The 18,515-nt window shown below is 38.5% G+C and overlaps 1 protein-coding gene across 1 annotated transcript; it reads right to left on the reverse strand.

Annotated features, from left to right (window-relative positions):
• Positions 1 to 15,090: 15,090 nt before the first annotated feature.
• Positions 15,091 to 17,709, reverse strand: LOC139719237 (cyclin-dependent kinase inhibitor 2A-like). Its single transcript, XM_071630666.1, has 3 exons — positions 17,554 to 17,709; positions 15,477 to 15,710; positions 15,091 to 15,120 (listed from the first exon to the last, which is right to left on the reverse strand). The coding sequence occupies exons 1-3, from the start codon at positions 17,707 to 17,709 to the stop codon at positions 15,091 to 15,093; spliced, it is 420 nt and encodes a 139-aa protein (XP_071486767.1).
• Between the last annotated feature and the right edge of the window lie 806 nt (positions 17,710 to 18,515).

Here is an 18,515-nt window from a genome sequence, read left to right on the forward strand (position 1 = left end):
CATCTTTCGGGGATCTTCGGGGGTGGGGGTGGTGGTGGTGGCAAGTCCGTCTACTTGCTTTTATCAAACACAAGAAAATACACTCTATGAGCCTGCAAACACTTCGGGAAATATAAGATTCAAGAAGTTAGGAAGGGCTTTTGTTACATTGCCTGCTGGTTTTGCCAAGGAGATGATCTATAGTCTTTGGTTCCAGACATCATACTGCCAGTCTGCCTTACAATTTTATTGCCAAGAGGCCCAACACGCGCGTGGAAATTGCTCGATTTTTTATGTTCTTCGTCGGCGTCAACCAACTAGCTTATTGTTTCCCTTTGAATATAGTGTTAAAGCCTCTGTTGCATCTATACACTGCAAAAACATCGCGTCCAAATGTCAGTAGAGGACCACACCCACAGGTGTAGAAAGGATATGTTGTGATGTGTTGAAAAGTGAATGACGCAAATATGCACTACAAAAAATCGGATGTTAGATAAGAAACACCGAACTGGTGTTTAATTTAAAAACACCAGCAATATTAAATAAACACCAAGTAGTGCCATTATCGAATTAACACCAGCGCAGTGTCAAACTATCACAAGCTACAGTGTCAAATCAACACCAGGAAGGGCCAGGTGAACACTTTTAAACACCATCAAAACGTACTTTCTACACCTGTCGGTGTGGTCCTCTATTGACACTTATTCGGTGCTAGATTTGACACCCATGGTGTTAAAGGGACTGTATAGTACTGGTTGAGGTGAGGATTCGGCTTGTAACGTTTTGCGAGGTATTTAGAAACCACTCTATGAAATGTTAAAGAGCATACAATTCTAAGGGGAATCAAAAGTTTGTTTGATGAAAATCGGTTTTGAAATGTTCGAGATATCTAAAAACAAGATAAAACAAAGAGATCCTATAAAAGTTGTTTTCTGTCAATTTTATTAGGATCGCTTTTTTGGATATCTCAGCCATTTCAAGGCCAATTTTCGTCAAATAAACGTTGAATCCTTCTTGAAATTACATGCTCTTTCATATTTCATAAGAGATTTCTCATTATCTCACCAAAAAAATGTCATAAACCTGAATCCTCACCTCAACCAGTACTGTACAGTCCTTTTAAATCTAAGACCGCTCTTTTTACAGTATGTGTTTTGAATTACTCTAAAATCTGAACTTGCGGTACAATCAGCGGTGTGTGCTGATGTGACGTTATGAACAGGTGATCATGGAGTCGCAGTATTAGAAAAAAAAAGTTAGTGCCTTGCATTCCCTGGTTCTGTACACACTTTCCATATTTTTTCCCCAGATGTTATTGTCTTACACGACAAGAAGTAAACACTTCACACGGATAATACGAAAGATCAGGTCGTGTCAGTGGTTTTTAAAGATATGACATGTGCATGTTCATCACAAGGAAAGACAGAAAAACAGGGAAATAGTGACATTTATTCAGTGAAATGTAGGTATCGCGCTGCTGAAAATTGATTGACTCCTAATCCGCTGGCGCCTGTCGACACACAGTTATTCATCATCACTTCAGCTTTAGCTGTGCATTGTCATAATCATTATTCCCCCCCCCCTCGCCCTGCCCGAGATTGTAACAACCGTAGACACACCGATTGAAGGATCTCCCACGAGCAGAGTCCGACTGCCACCGTTTCGTGTTGCTACTCAATGTGCTGATGTACACGTGGGTAGAGAGAAAAAAAATCAACAGCTTGAAGAGTGGCGTTTCCGAAACAAAGATAAACAGTGTCCGATGGCACAAAAAAAAAGAGTCAAAAGTCGAAAAAAAAAAGAATAACAGAGCGAATTATTGCGCGTATTCACTTCGAATGATCAATTATAGGTTCATATTTTTTGTCGCTTCTGGCAGTCTGGTGAAAAAAAAAATGAGAGAATCAAGCCGACGTTTGAACTGATGCTGAAGGAATTCAAGCTCAATGCTGTAATCGGCGTCACGATTTCATCCGCATGTAACGGATGTAATGAGCCAATATCAATATAACTAAGTCAGGACATCGTTGCTGTTGTTGTTGTTGTTGTTGTTGTTGTTGTCGTCGTCGTCGTCGTCGTCGTCGTTGTTTTACGATTAATGTAGAACCAAATCAGCATACAACTTGTGTAGGACTATCAGAACGATAACTATCGTACAATTCTCAATATCTTATATGGTATAGCCACATTGATACAGACAAGCATTTCTTGCACTGCTGACACGAATGTACACACACACACACACACACACACACACACACACACACACACACACACACACACACACACACACACACACACACACACACACACACACACACACACACACCCTCACACACATTTCCATATACGTTTGAAAAATTACTGTTTTACATCAATATTTTCATGATCCCCTACATCAGAAACCATATAGAATAAGAACCATAAGTCTACAGTATACAGGTATAAATGATAATTTTCCCATTTTTAGAAGTAACTTGTGTGGTAAGGTTTAGTGATATATCATATTACTGGAATAAACTATTCCGTTCAAGTCAAGCTCTATAATCACATTTCTGGTATTTTGCTTCTGGTCGCAGCCTCAGACCTGTTCATGTCTATTTCTGTATGTCTATCTTCACTCCTGACCAGTGGTTTCTTTTGTTTCCGGTGGTCACATGATTAAGCTCTGCTTAGAATGGTCTCTTTAATATGTAACATCCGTGTTAGCTCATTGAACTACGCATAGACGATTGTGGGAATTACTATCTCCACTATTTTTTTTTCTGGTTTGAAAATAGTGATTTATATATATTTTTATTATCATTCTCATCCGTCACAGAAATTATATATTGTATATAGTTTCTCACATTTTTGAAAAACATTTCTGCAAATTATATAGAAATGGAAATGGAATTCGAAATACAATCATTTATCATATCATGTACAGTATTTTATGTAATCATGCTTACCCCGTCGTTCATTTGCACTGTACCGGCAGGAGCATTTTGGAAATACAACTGAACAAGACCATATTTACAGGAGCAGACTGTCGTAATATGAGGCTATAGGGTTTGATTCGCGAAGAAAAATATGTCTGGTAATGGCTGCTTACACGCACGCATGCGCACGAATGATTTCATATGTCACGTCTGCAAGGGATAATGGGAAAACAAAGGGAGATATCACACTGTCATCTATAATTGATTAGAAAGAGTGGTAAATATCAAGATTGATGAATTGGTTGATTAATGAAATCCGTTTGATTAATGATTAATGTTAAAGAAAGAGACAAAAATATTGATGAGTAAATGTTGGCAGATTGATGAGATCTAAGTACACATCACACCTTATGTCAGTCATGAAGAGCAAAACATTACTGTGTTTGTTTGTTTTTAGCTCTTGACGTTTCCTATTCTCTTCCCCCTCACCATTTCATATTCTTTGTGTTCTTTTAACCAAGGTTACGGTCCACGTAGGCCCTAGTTTTATGTTCATTTCTTTGTAATCGTTTCATGACTCAATTCTTCTTGCTCTTATGTAAACTTTGATGAAAGAGAAAAAGTCGTAAAATATAACAATGAAGAGTTTAATCGCAAAGTGACCAAAGTTCATCCTTGTCAATTCGAGATATTTGAGATCAGCCATGCTACAAAAAAAGCAAAGAAAATAATAAAAAAATATAGGATATGTCAACTATTACTTTCAGAATGTTTATTGCTACGCAACGGGAGAGTTATCATTGGAAATGTTTTATTTTGCCCTACCTGATGACGGAGTCACTTCAAAGTATTTGAAATGGCACTCAAGCCGTTTTGCGATCAATTTCTTCACAATATGCCAGAATTATCTCCCTCTCTAGCTCCTTCTCCCTTTCCTCTATTTCTCTGTCTGTCGATCTTTCTTTTTTTCTTTCCATCTACTTTTCTCTGTTTTTATAGCGTGGCGCTCAACCAAGTAGGCCTACAACTCCTCACATCGTGCTCGTGTATAGTGACATGGTACAATGTATCTGTGGTTTCAATGAATATTTTTGGGCCAATTCAGCTTCTTGGCTGCTATACCATTCTCGTTTTGATGAAATAAATACCACTATATATCTATCTATCTATAACTATCTATCCATCCATCTTTCAATCTTGTCTATCTATCTGTCTAGTTTATCTATGTATCTGTCTATCTATCTATCTATCTATCTATCTATCTGTATATATATACATATATATATATATATATATATGCATGTATCTATCTATCTTTGTATCTACCTATTCATCTATCTCTCTATCTATTTACCTATTTATCTATCCATCTATTAATCTCTCTCTTTACTTCTGTTGTTTTATCTTCCCGTTCCCTTTTTATGTCTTTCTCATGACATTCATCGCTAGACGTATTGACTCATTCTCTCTCGCTCTATAGCTCTCTCTCTCTCTCTCCCTCTCTCTCCAATTATTTTCGAAAGAATCCAATCAATGACAAATAAATGACACGAAAAATGTCTGATGATACACTTTATTCTCTTTGGAAGATATTTTTCACTACAGGTTTGAGATAATAATTATGAGCGAACAGACACATTCTTTCTTTCTTTTTCAGACAATTAAACATTATATGAATCTAGCTTAGGCTTGCAAACCCAGTAATACAATTCATGAGATAATCAATAAATTAATACAAATGATTTTTAATGACATGATATAATAATTATGCTCCATGGACTGGAATAAAATACATACACATTGATTCTTCTCGACAAAGAAGCATCACTTCATAAGCAAGAATCAAAAAGGAAAATATTTCAGTACTATCGTGACGCACAGTACGCCATGAGCATATCATATTCATATCTGCGATCTATGACACAATGTTGAATATAAGTTACACTTTTACTCGATGTGACCATCATGGACATTTGAGTAATTGTGAATATTATTTTTGAGTCAATAAATCTTCAAGTCACTTTAGATTGCTACGGAATACATATATTAGTATGAAACGCTTGGAGAACTATGTAGATTGACTTTGTTGTATGGAGTACGTTGTTGTGGGTGCTTGAAGTAGCTTAATCCTTGAAATTCTCAAAATAAGGATATTGAGACACAACTTTCTTACTTTATGTGGAGTCTATTAAGAGTCGTGGTGGATGAATTATCAGTTTGACGCTGGTGTACCACTGACGTATTTCCGTTTCATTGCAAACAACAATGAAGCCATGCAACAGCCGAATCATCTTACACACATCACATAATCAACCAAGCAACATGGCAATGTCCCCAAATTATTTTGGCTGTATGGCATCGTAGATGGCGCTGCTTGCTAGCTACAAACAGTGCCGTGTATATACGGCACTGGCTACAAACTTTGTTTCGCGAACACTGCACAATGAACTACATGTACTTCCGAATCTTCCTAATTAACCAGTGTATTCTTCATCAATGCTATCACTGATCTGTCATGTAAACCTGCCGCTACAACTTCCATTACTTCAGCATAGCATCAGCTAATCGCTTAGTTATAGACAGAGATGGGTTTTGGGACGCTAAACATCTTGTCGTAGGTGCACTGCAAAATAAGTTTAATGTTCTTTAACGTCAATTACGTTTTACTTTGAGTTGTTCCAGCTTCCTGTGATAAGAATATATCTAACTATTTTGTTTGTTCAACGAGTTTCCGGCGTACTTATTTCTGTGATTTTTTTGTGTTCTTTTGTTCACTAACTTGTCACTTTTTGTTTTTGTTAAAGTGCAGCATTATTGACGAAAAAGAAAATAGAGAGAGAGAGAGAGAGAGAGCGAGCGCTCTAAATTTCGAGTATTTCAGAGCATTTACAATAACTCAGTTCATGGCAAGCATTATAAATCAACAACAATGAGCTAATGTACGCGTATGACCTTCCCATGATTACTACTATTGTCCCAATCACCAGGCGTGTCATCTTACTTTCTTACAGACCAGGGCCCCATTTCAAAAAGTTGATATGATAGCAACTCTTGCTGGAATAGCAATTGTCAAGGTAATGACAAGAATCCAGCTTCCTGATTGGCTGTTGCTATTGGAAGTTGCCATTCTAGCAAGAGTTGTTATCCAACTATATCTTCTATGAAATGGGACCCTGGTTATCATTTTTTTTTTACAGATCAAAGAGAACAGTAATGTTAAATCTAGACAACGAACGGTGGACTCAGAAGTAGTGTCGATTAGGTATCATACATGTCTTTGCCTATTATTCAATACCGCTGCTTCCCTTCCACCGTGACAATTCGCCAGTAGCAGGAAGAGTTTGTTTGCAAAAACCGATAAGTCCGTATTTGCCAAATGGAGATATTTGCGATTAAAGGTCAAGAAAAATAAAGAGAATAATAAGAAATTTTTTGCTTCTTTTCACCATAACTTCAAAAATGTACCTTTATATGTAGTGAACAATATATCATTTAAAAGGTATTATTTTGTACTTTATGACAGAGACTGTACTTTAAAATCTTCAAAAATGGACTTATCGGTTTTTGCGAACAAACTCTTCTTATGTTGGCTAAACAGAAGGCTTATGATTTGCGTGTACTCTCCTGCGTTACGGCTGTTTTATTAGAATATTTGTCACTTCTCTGCTCTCTTTCTCGTCACTATTAATGTATGCATTACAAAAAAAAATTAAGCTGTAAATAGATAAACATAATCTGACAATAAGATCAAATCAATCTATTGTACACGGTCATGATTCAATAAAAACAAAAACTTAACTTAGATCACTGCATTACACCGCATTTCTCGAATACTCATGACAGCACATTCCAGTTTATGACAATTTAGCACTACACATTGTATATATATGTCATACGTGCATGTACAGATATAGTTTTATACTATTCTATTATATAGTGATGTAACATCTTCTGCAATTATATTAGTAATATATATTTATATATATAAAATATCTTCCAAATATTACAACGTCTGCATTGCATTCAGCATTGACGACCACAGTCCGTACCTCGTTCATTTTATTGCACCGTCTCATTGAGACTTTGCTTTCAATCTATATTGCCAGCGAACCAACCTTTTCTCACACAGGTTTACAGAAAAATAAAAAAAAGACAACATCTTCAAATATAACTAGGCAGCTACGCTCACTACAAACTAGCTCACAATTAGCTCACATGCACATTGGTACAAATTACCTTTCTTTCTTTTCTTTTCTTTTTTCCTCAGTTGGTTAGGCACTTCACTTGTTTTCGGAGCGGCCTAATGCATAAGCTTTCCCCGACTATCTGACGTAACGATTTATGGAATTTATGTTCAAAGGAAGAATGAACTTGCGTATAGACCAGGTGACCAGAATGATCCATCATTGAAACTTTGGCAGCCATCAATTTCATTGCCTTGCTTTGAATGCATTAACAACCTTTTTCTATTAATATTGCCAAATACGACACTTGCTGACAGGTAGATGTGGTAGCAAGCGCAGTTATAAGGATCGCATGACTGCATGAATCATGATTACATTACGAATGCTTATCTCAGTGAATTTAAAAATCAACATGATTGATTGTACAAACAACCTTTGCATGCCTGATTGTACAAACGACCTTTTCTGTTCATGCGCAAAAGTGGTACTGTGAAACTGGCTTTTAAAACCATCAACCTTTGTGAGCGGATACCATTAATTTCATACGGTAATTATGCCGCTGACATGTCAGTCCAGCGCTGCCCTTCCGGCTGCCGCTAGATGGCGCCATCGTTTTCTAAACTGCGGAGGTTCCTTTTATTCCGTCTCTACACCATAATCATGAACAGTTACTCTCATGGAAACGTGCGTTGAAAAGTAAGATGAAAAAATGATATATAATAGATTCTATTCATTCGTAGCAATCGACTGGTTTCTCCTTCCCTTCAATCTATCACTCAATTCCCCCTTTCTCAATTTATTTCTCTCATGTTACTCTTTTCCCCCTTCAACATTCAATATGAAAGTAAATGTGACTCTGACGTGCCGAAACATTACAGACACCCTCAGTTCGCAAAAGAAAAAACAAAAACAAAAACAAAAACAAAACATGATTGTCCACCTCCCACTGGGTTGGATTGTGTATACAGGTACTCGTCCTTTACTAACCACAGAAAATCTAAGTTTCGAAACTTTTTAGCATTTCTTTCTATCTTGTTATTCATTAAAAAAAAACATACACATGTTGTCTTTGGTATGGCAAAATGAGTAGTTTACAATGCGAGACCACTCACAGTTCTTTCCAAAGCCAACTCGACAAAAACTCAAAATCTCTCTACATTCAAAATTATCTCGTCTTCACTCTGAAATACCTACTTCAAAAAACAATACAGAGTGCTACGGCGATGCAAATTCATTAAAAAAAAAGAAATGGAAGATTTTCACTTTGTTTCCTTAAGGCAATGTCTCCTTCCATAAAGTATCATTAAACTAGATATATATCTACGGCTACTGATATGCCTCCGCCATAATGCATGGTTCTCCTAATAGGTCTATAGTACAATGTCTTGACAATGTGTGATGACAGTTTCACACAATTGGCAAATTATTAGAATGACAGGTTTGACACAAATGTGCTGAATGTTCACTTTCCTAGAACTAGGTTCAATTGGATGAATGATTAAAATGTCAGAGTGCAGGTATTTGGGGAACTGATGATTTTTACTTGACTTTTGACCCTTTTATAAGTTTATGCATTGAGTAATTTTCAAGGTATTGAGAAAAAGTATAATTTCAGTTTCAAATGGTAAAATAGCATTATCTAAACCTGGCCTTTGACTTTTGACCTCACAGTTCCAAAGAGAATCACTGTTGGGTTGAACATGCATAAATATGTAAGTTTCATGATGATACCTTGAGTTACTTCCGAGATATGGAGGAAAAAGTGCAATTTAGCACTTTCACTTGACCTTTTACCTTTTGACCTTTGACCTTTTGCCAAGAAACTTCCCCAAAAATATATATTGGGTAATACATGCCATACATCAAGTTTTAAAAAAAAAACCTTCAGGCATATTGCATTTTAAGGAAAGTAGTGATATTTTGAGGAGTTGACCTTGACCTTTGACCCCCCTGACCTTTGACCCATGACCCCCAACTTCCCTAGATAATCACTGCCCATCGGTACAAGCATATATACTAAGTTCCATGAAGATACCTTGAACCATTTGCGAGATATGGAGAAAAACATGAAATTTCAATTTTTTTCACAAAATAACCTGTGACCTTTGACCTTTGACCTTGTGACCCTAAAATCCACACAAAGTATTATCACCCGAGGATATACCCTCATACCAAGTTTGATGTAAAACCACCACACGGTTCTTGAGATATCGACAAAAACAAAACGGGACGGACGGACGTACGGACGGACGTACGGACGTACGGACGTACGGACGGACGGACGGACGGACGGACGACCCGAAAACATAATGCCTCCGGCCACTTCGTTGCGGAGGCATAAAAAAAGAACACACAAGAAATTCACAGAATGAAAAATCATAGCAACATTCAAATACCCTTGTGCTTCTTGATAAACATTACGTAGTACTGTAAAAGCATTCGCGTCTCTACCAACGAGTCTCGTGTACGTGAACACTATAGCCGTTGATAAAGTAACTAGTTCGATCTAGACGCGAGGTTTGTTTGTCGAAAACAAAAAGCAAAACTGAATGGGTTCCTGCGATTTCCCTCACACGCGGAAATCACGCTCGTACAAAATCGAAAGTGAAGGTGACAACCTAAGTTTTCCTCCGCCAATCACTTTGCGACCTTTACGCGTCGTCTCGGTCTTCCATCTTCCTCCCTAATTGTCACCATGGTAACGTGAGATCCCTTCGTCCGAATATCCCTCCGCGCTAAGGTTTGATAATCGTCATATTAGCACTTAGCAGCTTCGAACATATTTTACTTTCTTTTTCACTCGAGTATGATAGATATTCATCCCACTACATACCGAATGTAGATTCTCTTTCCGACTCTACTAATACAATGTTTTTCCTCGCTAAAATTCAAATTATAAGAAGATACCAATCAATATCGGTATATCTATCAAGCTGGGATGGATATTTTTCTTTCATTTGCTGCTTATTCTCGTCTTAGAGCCAGTGTAACGTCGTACCTATGAAAAATATCCCTCCGAGATGACGTGTAAAAAACAACACAGCTCCGAACCTTACTAACTAGCTGGCATAGGCAACGGTACCACTTGCCTCGTCGACGCCCTTGTATAATTGTTCAAAACTTTGTTTAGATTTGACAAAATGACAGGAAGGCAATTCTATTACATATGCGATTAAAGACTCTTTTATGCGCATTTTTTTTCGTAACTGGTACAACGTACACATATGATTAGAAAAACTAAACCTGTGCGAAAGTTTAGATAGTTGGTCGAATATCCCCACACTGAGGATATCCTTTAAAAATCCTTTACAATGCAGCTTTTGCGAATTTAGAAGCGCCTCCGCCACAAATTATCGTGAAAGAACGTCCTCACGATATAGCCACCGTCTTTAACCACAGCCCTTCATTTTTTTTCTTTGTCAGTTAAAATCGTGATTACAACACAGTCACAATGCAATAAGGATGGACATGCTCCTATTATAGTAGCCTTTTGCAAAGGCAGCTCGCAGTAGACTTGCTTTCAGCGAGCAGTGGACTCGCTCGCTAGCAGCTCGCCGGTCGCAGGCTGTGTGTGCGAGTCCATTGCTCTGCTCTCTGTGTGCGTGTGCTGAAATAATAGCGAGCTGCGTTTTTGCAAAAGCCTGCTATTGTAGCTATACTTCAGCACTTAAAGAGTTCAGTTTTTATGAAACTGTTTGTACGCTTGGATAAGCTTCCGGGTTTTCAAAAACAATCATTGTTTAAAAGGCGTGTTCCAACAACAAAATATAGATAAATAAAAAATTATGTTTCATAATTCCGGTCTACGCCAGTTGTAACGCACAGGCATACATACACAGCTACGCAACCTAGATGGATCTGTTCGCTCTAGGCTTATCACACCAGACCTCTTGTAAAAAAATGATATTAAGTCTGAGTCTGTCGGTCCAAAAACTTCTTGTATGTGAACACGGCAGTAGATATCAGCTGCATTTTCACTCAAGAAGAAAAAGACACAAAAAACCGCACAGGCATATTATACATGTATTTGAAAAATTCTGTGCGGTACTCGACAGTGGTAGCAGCAGTGTAATGCAAAGTCTTGGGAGTAGACTACTTCCAACAAAGGGACGAAGGAAAGAATAAAGAAAGTAAGAAAGAGAGCAAGGAAGAGAAGGTACAAAACTAGAATGAGTGAAAGGCAGAAGGCAGGACAGAAACAATGACTAAACGAGTTATTGTAAAAAAAAAAACGACGGGTGAAAAAAAAAGGAGGTTCTACTTGGCAAGACCGTCCAGAAAGAAATAGCAAAATAATGAAGAGGAACGAATAACAAAAAGATACAAGGACAATAGTGGGAAAGGAAAAGGAAAAATGAAGGAGAAAGAGACTTTGGCAATTTCAAGGTATTCCATCTTACCCATCACGATATGGGACCGGTTAATATATCAAGAATAAATACCACAAGATGGATGTCTTTCTGTGGATGATTTGCATCAGAGTCGCCACTGCACTACTTTGCTGTAGCCAGGTCCGGACGGATACCTGCGGCAGTGCCGTTTCGCAACGGATGTGGACTTTAACCTTTGACCCCCTTGACATCGTGACATGACGTCATCGGTTCTTCAAAAAGTCAATGACGACATCAGGTACGACGGGACGAAGCTCATCCATTTTTACTGGGGGAATCCGCCGCCGGATGATCCTTCTTGCGAGAAACTGCAGCGACGGCACGCGTCTCCCTGTTTATGTGAAATCCCGGAAGATTGGTATAGGAAGAAGTATTGGACGGGTGGGGAGTATACTGGGGTGGCATAGACGGTGTGATGTGTGTACGTGGCATGGTGACGGTGCGACGTGGAGGGGGTGGCGGCTAGTGCCCGTGGGCTGCTAATAATGATAATGATAATGTTGATAATAATATATCATTATGATTATGGCCATTGTCATTTTTGCATTGAGAATAATTATTGATATCATCCTAGTAATTTTAAATCACTCTCCGCTTTAAAAAAAAATCGTAGGGTATCATGGACAAAACATTTCACCCAATTGAGCATCTTGCGTTTATGAGTCTAGAACCAGTTAACATCGAAAACACACAATGATGACCACTTCGTGAGAGTTCAGCAATTCAAAGAATCGGGAACACTTAGATCTGTTATCAATGACTAGCCGTAACGAGATAAGGAAACCCAGCACAGGTAATTGGTTAAGATATGAAACTCACCGACACCAATGTTATATTAATACACAGGACAAACTATTATGCCTGTGACTGCAGCTTCTAACGAACGAATGAGGGCGGTATTATCGATTATCGCACAAAAGCCAGTGTCGTGACTGACAACAGGCAAGCTCTATAGATGGACCTAATGTAGTTGTGCTGGACACGTCGTGTACGATCTTATTTGTAGTACATTCTGCAACTTCCTACGAGGCTTTCGTGTGAAATAGGACCAACAGACATTCATGTTTTCATAAGTTTGTCTAAACTTGCACAGAATCTCATTTATCCTTAAAATCGTTTCACGACATTTTTTGTTTCATTTCTTCTCTTCGACGTAAACTATCGTTATGATAATCTAAAGAGAGACTGTCATTGACTATGTTTTAATAGAAAATGTACGTGTTGGAGAAGTAGCTATTTTTATTCATGAAATTTCAGTAAAGTCGTAATGACACTGTAATGCAGTATGTGTCACAGTGTCTAATTGTCGTTAGTTTTTGAAGCATTTATTTTGCTATCCCAGTAGTTTCACTCTCGTTTCCGAGAATAATTGAAGTTTCGTCTACTTTCGGTCGAAGAGTACTTTCAGTAATACCATTCTTTTCCGGGATTTTTTTTTAAATCCTCAAAAGAAACATGGCATGGAGCCCATGGACATTATATAAACAAATTAATGTCCCGAGAGCTGTGTAGCTTTCATCAGTGCGGGATGCATGCATTGTGTACGTGAGTTGTTCAATTTTGCCGTTTCCAAATAATGTCACGTTTTAGTCCAGTTTGGAAAATACCACATTTCGGCCTCACGTACGGTCTATATTATCAGCTTACTCTGGCTAATCAAAGAAAAATCGCTGAGCAGTGTTTGCGCTGAACTCACCACCGTGAGGTAAATGTAGAATTAAGTTAAAAAAATAATGACTTGGATCATGCCATTTCCCACGGCTACATGGGAATGTATAAAGCACAGCTCCACTCCATTGCGCGGATTGGTTGTTTAAAGGAATTAAAGCAAACAAAGAGAACGGTATAGAGTCACCGTCAAGAACCGGACCTACAGTAACAGTGTCATGACGTTCAAAAACTTCCTCACAAGCTTCTCACGAAGCAGTGGATGTAGAGACCACATTTTGAATACGAGAGGAGTCGCTGACGTCATCATCTCACAGGACATCATTTGAACTCTTCATCAATTATTCACCAAATTTCCTTGGGGTTTTTTTTTTACAAGAAAAGCTAATTGAAAGGAGAAAACATTAGTTGTATTCCACGCATCGATGTGTAGTAGTCTTGCAGTTTACCTTGCAGAAAACGCGGACATTTTTCGGGGTTGCAGTTGCCAATTTGTTGACCCAAACATGATTCTGATCATATCATTTTGAAACTTGTCATGCTTGTGAGGCGATGTCTTTTCTATACAGTACCCTCTTCCAACATTCGCGCGTGGTTGCGTTTTTTTTGACGACGAATATCATGCTTTTGGCAAACTTTAAACCAGAAACTTTAAATATTCTATAAGTTTTCAAAGCTAAGTCCAACTTTTAACTTATACCATTCTTGCGCTATGTATTGAAGTCAACTTTAATTGATGGTGTAGAACTACATTTTAACTCTACCAGAGCAGTCAGCAACTGTACTGTGGTGTGTTCTCTCAGTAGCGGATTGGGGGGGGGGGGGGGGAGGGGTTGTTGTTAGGGGGTTTATTCCCCCCCCCCCCTTTTCGGCTGCCACGTGAAAATGTTATGTGCATAGAAAACGTCATTACGATGATTTGTCGCTAGAATAGGCAGCAAATCCGTGAAAGAAGTGGCAGCCAAAAATGTGAAGACCTTATTTTCCTTTTTTATCTATTTCTTTTTCTTTTCAGCCGATATAGGGAGGAAAGTGGCAGCTAAACATTGTGAAAAACTTTTTTTGTGTGTGTCAGCCGATTGACGAGAGAATTGTCATTGGGCATGTTGGGTCAATCTCCAGCAAAAAGCTATACATATGTATTATATACATGTCTGCCACTGTCTTATAGAAGAGTTTTACTGTTACTAGAAGAGTTTAGGCGCTGTGTGATCATTTTTTTTTTAGACTCACGTAATTGCTGTAGGAAAAGGACGATATCTCGATGGCCTTTTGCCATGGCAACATCTAACGGTGTCTGTCCATTGTGATTCACTTCAGTCAGTGTAGCCGTGCGATGAAGGAGTTCCAAGACTTGCTGAAGAGCAAAAACAATCAGTAACAAGATTGATGGAATTATGCAATTACGATGTATATGGTTTAAAGGGATGGGTATATTATTGGTTGACATGGGGATTCAGCTTTTAACTTTTTGTGAGATACATGTAATGGGCGTTCAATTCTAAGGGTAATTTAAAGTTTATCTGATGAAATTCGGTAGTGAAATGGCTGAGATAAAACAAAACAACAACGTAAAACAAAGTGGTCCCAATAAAAGGTGAGATCTACCTTTTATTAGGACCACTTTGTTTTGATTCGTGCTGGAATACCTCAGCGATTTCAAAACCAATTGTCATCAAATAAACGTTTAATTCCTCTTTGAATATTGTTTGGTCTATCATATTCCATAAGAAGTTTTTCATTATCTCTCAAAAAGTTGGAAACCTAAAACGCCATCTCAACTAAAACTATATCATTCCTTTAATTGATATCTTTGTCTAACAAAATCTATTGGACTTTCTCCAATAGAATCTTTATGGGACTTTCCTAGCGGAACTTGTTGCTGGGAAAAAAATAATCAATTGCCATTTATATCACACAATATAGATTAACTTTGATTTATCGGTGTTACTCATATGTTATCAGTTGACACTCCGGCTGAAAGCACAGGGCGTATCGTGGATGATTATTTCAGCCATAGTTTACTGACCTTAAACATTTGACTCGAGAGATTTTCAATACTAGTATCACTCTGTAGGCCTATCATCTGCTCATCTGCACTTCACGAAGCACATACTTGAAGCTAGTGATAAGAAAATTGAACATTTCTACTGAAAGCTCACCCTGTTGTTGTTGTTATTGAGGGTAGTTGGAAAGTCGGTTGATATCATTAGTTGGTTGTTTCTGTTGTAGAGCGTTCTGTCCGCTCGTTTGTCTGTCATAAAATCTGAGGCGGGACAATCAGATGTGCTACTCTATAAACACATCGAAAGATTCCCGCCCTTTAAACATACCTTGACCCTGTCGCTGTTGCCCGTTTCTGCCGCTATGTGAGCAGGGGTGTTGCCCCAGTTATCCGGCGCCAGCGCGTTAGCCCCGTGGTCTAGCAGAAGGCTAACAGTTTCCAAGTACCCCTGTTCAACGGCATCGTGGAGCGGGGTTCGTCCGACGTCGGGGTCGGAAACGTTTGGGTCGGCTTTCCACTCCAGAAGCAAGCGAGTTATGTCGGGCCTCATCATGTTCATCACCTATGGAGGACACGACCACGAAATCTTACAGAAATTAGCACCATATGTTCAATTAACGACTTACCCAAATCATATCAATGTCCAAATATTGTATAAGCAGCTTGTAGTTGGAGAATCCGGGTGGTTCTTTAAGGCGATTAATTGGGTGCACGTCACAAGACCGACACCCACGAGTCATACAGCCCATGAGTCATACAGTCCACGAGTCATACAGCCCATGAGTTCGACACTAACAAGGCCCACGAGACCGTGCTATATCTGTCGAACTCGTGGACTGTTTTTACCTAGTGTCGAACTCATGGGCTGTATGACTCGTGAGCTGTACGACTCATGGACCTGTTTTCAATGTCGAGCTCATGGGCTGTATGACTCGTGGGTGTCGGTCTCGAGGGATGAACCGATTAATTTGGTCATTGCTGTCTATCACAGGTTCACTATCTCACATGCCGGCAATGGACGCGGCGTGGGAATTCATGAATTAACAATTTTAATAAACGATGCGGAAGTGCTATTCATATAAAGACAGTCATTTCGAGGATCTCACATTGCTTGTAAACGATACAGAAAAGAGATATGATGATTTCAATTTTGTCAATAGTTTGGTAACTCTAGCTACTTACCAGTTTTGTCATAATTACTCAATCACTATAGATTTTGAATAATTGCTTGCCGAGAATATGAATTCCTCTTCTCGATTTCATTTCATATAAATGAGTTTGATAAAGATGTAAGTGCAGATTGACGGACTACGAGTCATGCAGCGACCTCTCAGCCTCATCAATAAATTGTGTGATTGTACTGGGCCCCATTTCATAAAAACTTGTCATCAATAACGAGTTACGATAGTTGTTACAAGCTATTGAAGTCCTTGCATCCGACTGGCTGAGAGCAAATTTGTTATGAAAATGTGGTAGTTGTTGCTGATAACAAGTTTTACGAAACGGGAACCAGATTTCACTTCTTCTTTTTTTTTAAGAAAACATGTGAAACATCAAAATACCATCATTTCCCAATAGTCCACTTGAAGATCTGAAATTTGAATTTTGCATATTCGTTTTTATATTTCCGATTTAGCTGGAACCTTTATCGTTCTGTGTTTTTGTTTTGTTTTTTGTTTTTTGTTTGCTCAGTATGTCGAAGTCAACTAAAACACATCGTTGAGAGAAGAGTACTGAATACCTCTGAACCCATCAGTAAGATAGTCTTAACGCGTATGCCTTCCTATACGTTGTAGTGAGAGCTGCCCGAAAGTCGACCTAGACTGTAGTGCTTCACGGTTACAGTTCGGTATTCTGAAGGTTCTTTATTCCCAAGGTTCGTTAATCCGAAAATAAAATAAGGTGTGTCATTCCGAAGGTTCCTTATTCCGAAAGGTTCGTTGATTCGAAAATAAGAGAGAGAGAGAGAGAGAGAGAGAGTAAGAAAGAGGATGAGAGGGTACATTATCCCGCAGTTTCGTTAATCTGAAAACTAAATGAGGTTCATGTATTTCTTAAAGTTCGTTGTACGCACCTTCTTTTCGTTTTTCGGGTAAACGAACCTTACTTCTTAATCGGATTAACGAACTTTCGAAATAAGGAACCTCTTGAATAACGAACCAAATGTTATTATTACATTGTCGTATAACGAACCTTTGGAATAACGAACCTAACTTCATTCTCAGATTAACGACCCTCCGGAATAACGGACCTTCACCATAACAAACCCAATCTCATTTTCGTATTAACGAACGTCTATAGGTATAGGGGATTTGTGTGTTTCGGAATAACGAATTTTGTTTTATTTTCGAAAATGCGAATCTCCGGAATAACGAAAGTGATCACCCCGCTTCGTATACACTCACCTGGATAGCAGTTCTTCCATATTTGTTGAAACTGTTCACCGTGTCGTTAGGTGCAGCTTCAAGAAGTGCCTGCAGTTCATCGATCTTAGTATCCCCTCTAGCTGCTGCCTGCGTTATCTTGTTCACGTCAAATTCTGGCTCATTCTGGGCTGCCATTTTTGGACTTCTTGATATGTTTGTTCTGTTCTGTCTTTTTTAAATCAAAATGATGGACGCTATATAATATCACCTTGTATTTCTGAATAATTATGTCCTTAAACTGATTGATGTGACCACATAGAACTTGCACTGCCAGCTTCTGAAGAACAATGTTCTATAATATCTGTTGACTCTTGCCTTTGTTTCGCTATACCGCTCTTCTCTGCGCGAATTAAAGGTTCGTCATCATCATCATCATCATCATCATCATAATCATCATCGCTGTCGGGTCGTGTCGGTTCGATGGCTTTCACATTGGACCGTCATCATCCGTCACTTCCTGTCAGCTCTCGTCCAACGATTTGAAGTTTCACTTCAGTTTACCGAGGCTTTGACGGGAGGAGGTCCAGATACTAGTATGTTGCGGAGATGCCCGGATGCTGAGTTGGGGGGGGGGGGGAGACAAAAAGACAGACAGAGAAGATTAGAGTTACCTGTTAAAGGTATTGTTAACCTATCACATTTGATGCATATGTGCGGGTCAGTTGTATCACAAAACATCCTGGTATACCATATAAAGATTTCGCGATAAAGCCTACAATTTAAGGAGATATCACTATTTTCTGAAGAAACCATAATTGTATTATAGACGCTTTATTCTAGAAACATTTTTTTTATTATAAATATTGTTCACATTTTGTATATTTAACAATACTTCATATTTACTATACTGATTAACAATTTTACATTGGTTATTTCTATCCGTAACTCGCATTTTAGAACTATTTTGAAGCGCTAAAGCTGGGTATTTGTTTCATCTGCAA

The sequence above is a fragment of the Diadema antillarum genome, unplaced genomic scaffold (assembly GCF_040938485.1).
Source record: "Diadema antillarum isolate AM-2024a unplaced genomic scaffold, OU_Dant_1.0 scf00000107, whole genome shotgun sequence".
NCBI classification, from domain to species: domain Eukaryota; kingdom Metazoa; phylum Echinodermata; class Echinoidea; order Diadematoida; family Diadematidae; genus Diadema; species Diadema antillarum.

Excerpts from the sequence above, each read along its gene's own strand:
- LOC139719237 (XM_071630666.1), bottom strand. The coding sequence starts at position 17,709 with ATGGCAGCCCAGAATGAGCCAGAATTTGACGTGAACAAGATAACGCAG. Across the intron at positions 15,711-17,553 it reads ATGGAAGAACTGCTATCCAG|GTGATGAACATGATGAGGCC; the intron begins GTGAGTGTATAC and ends TGTCCTCCATAG. Across the intron at positions 15,121-15,476 it reads GCAACAGCGACAGGGTCAAG|CCGGAGTGTCAACTGATAAC; the intron begins GTATGTTTAAAG and ends CTGTGCTTTCAG.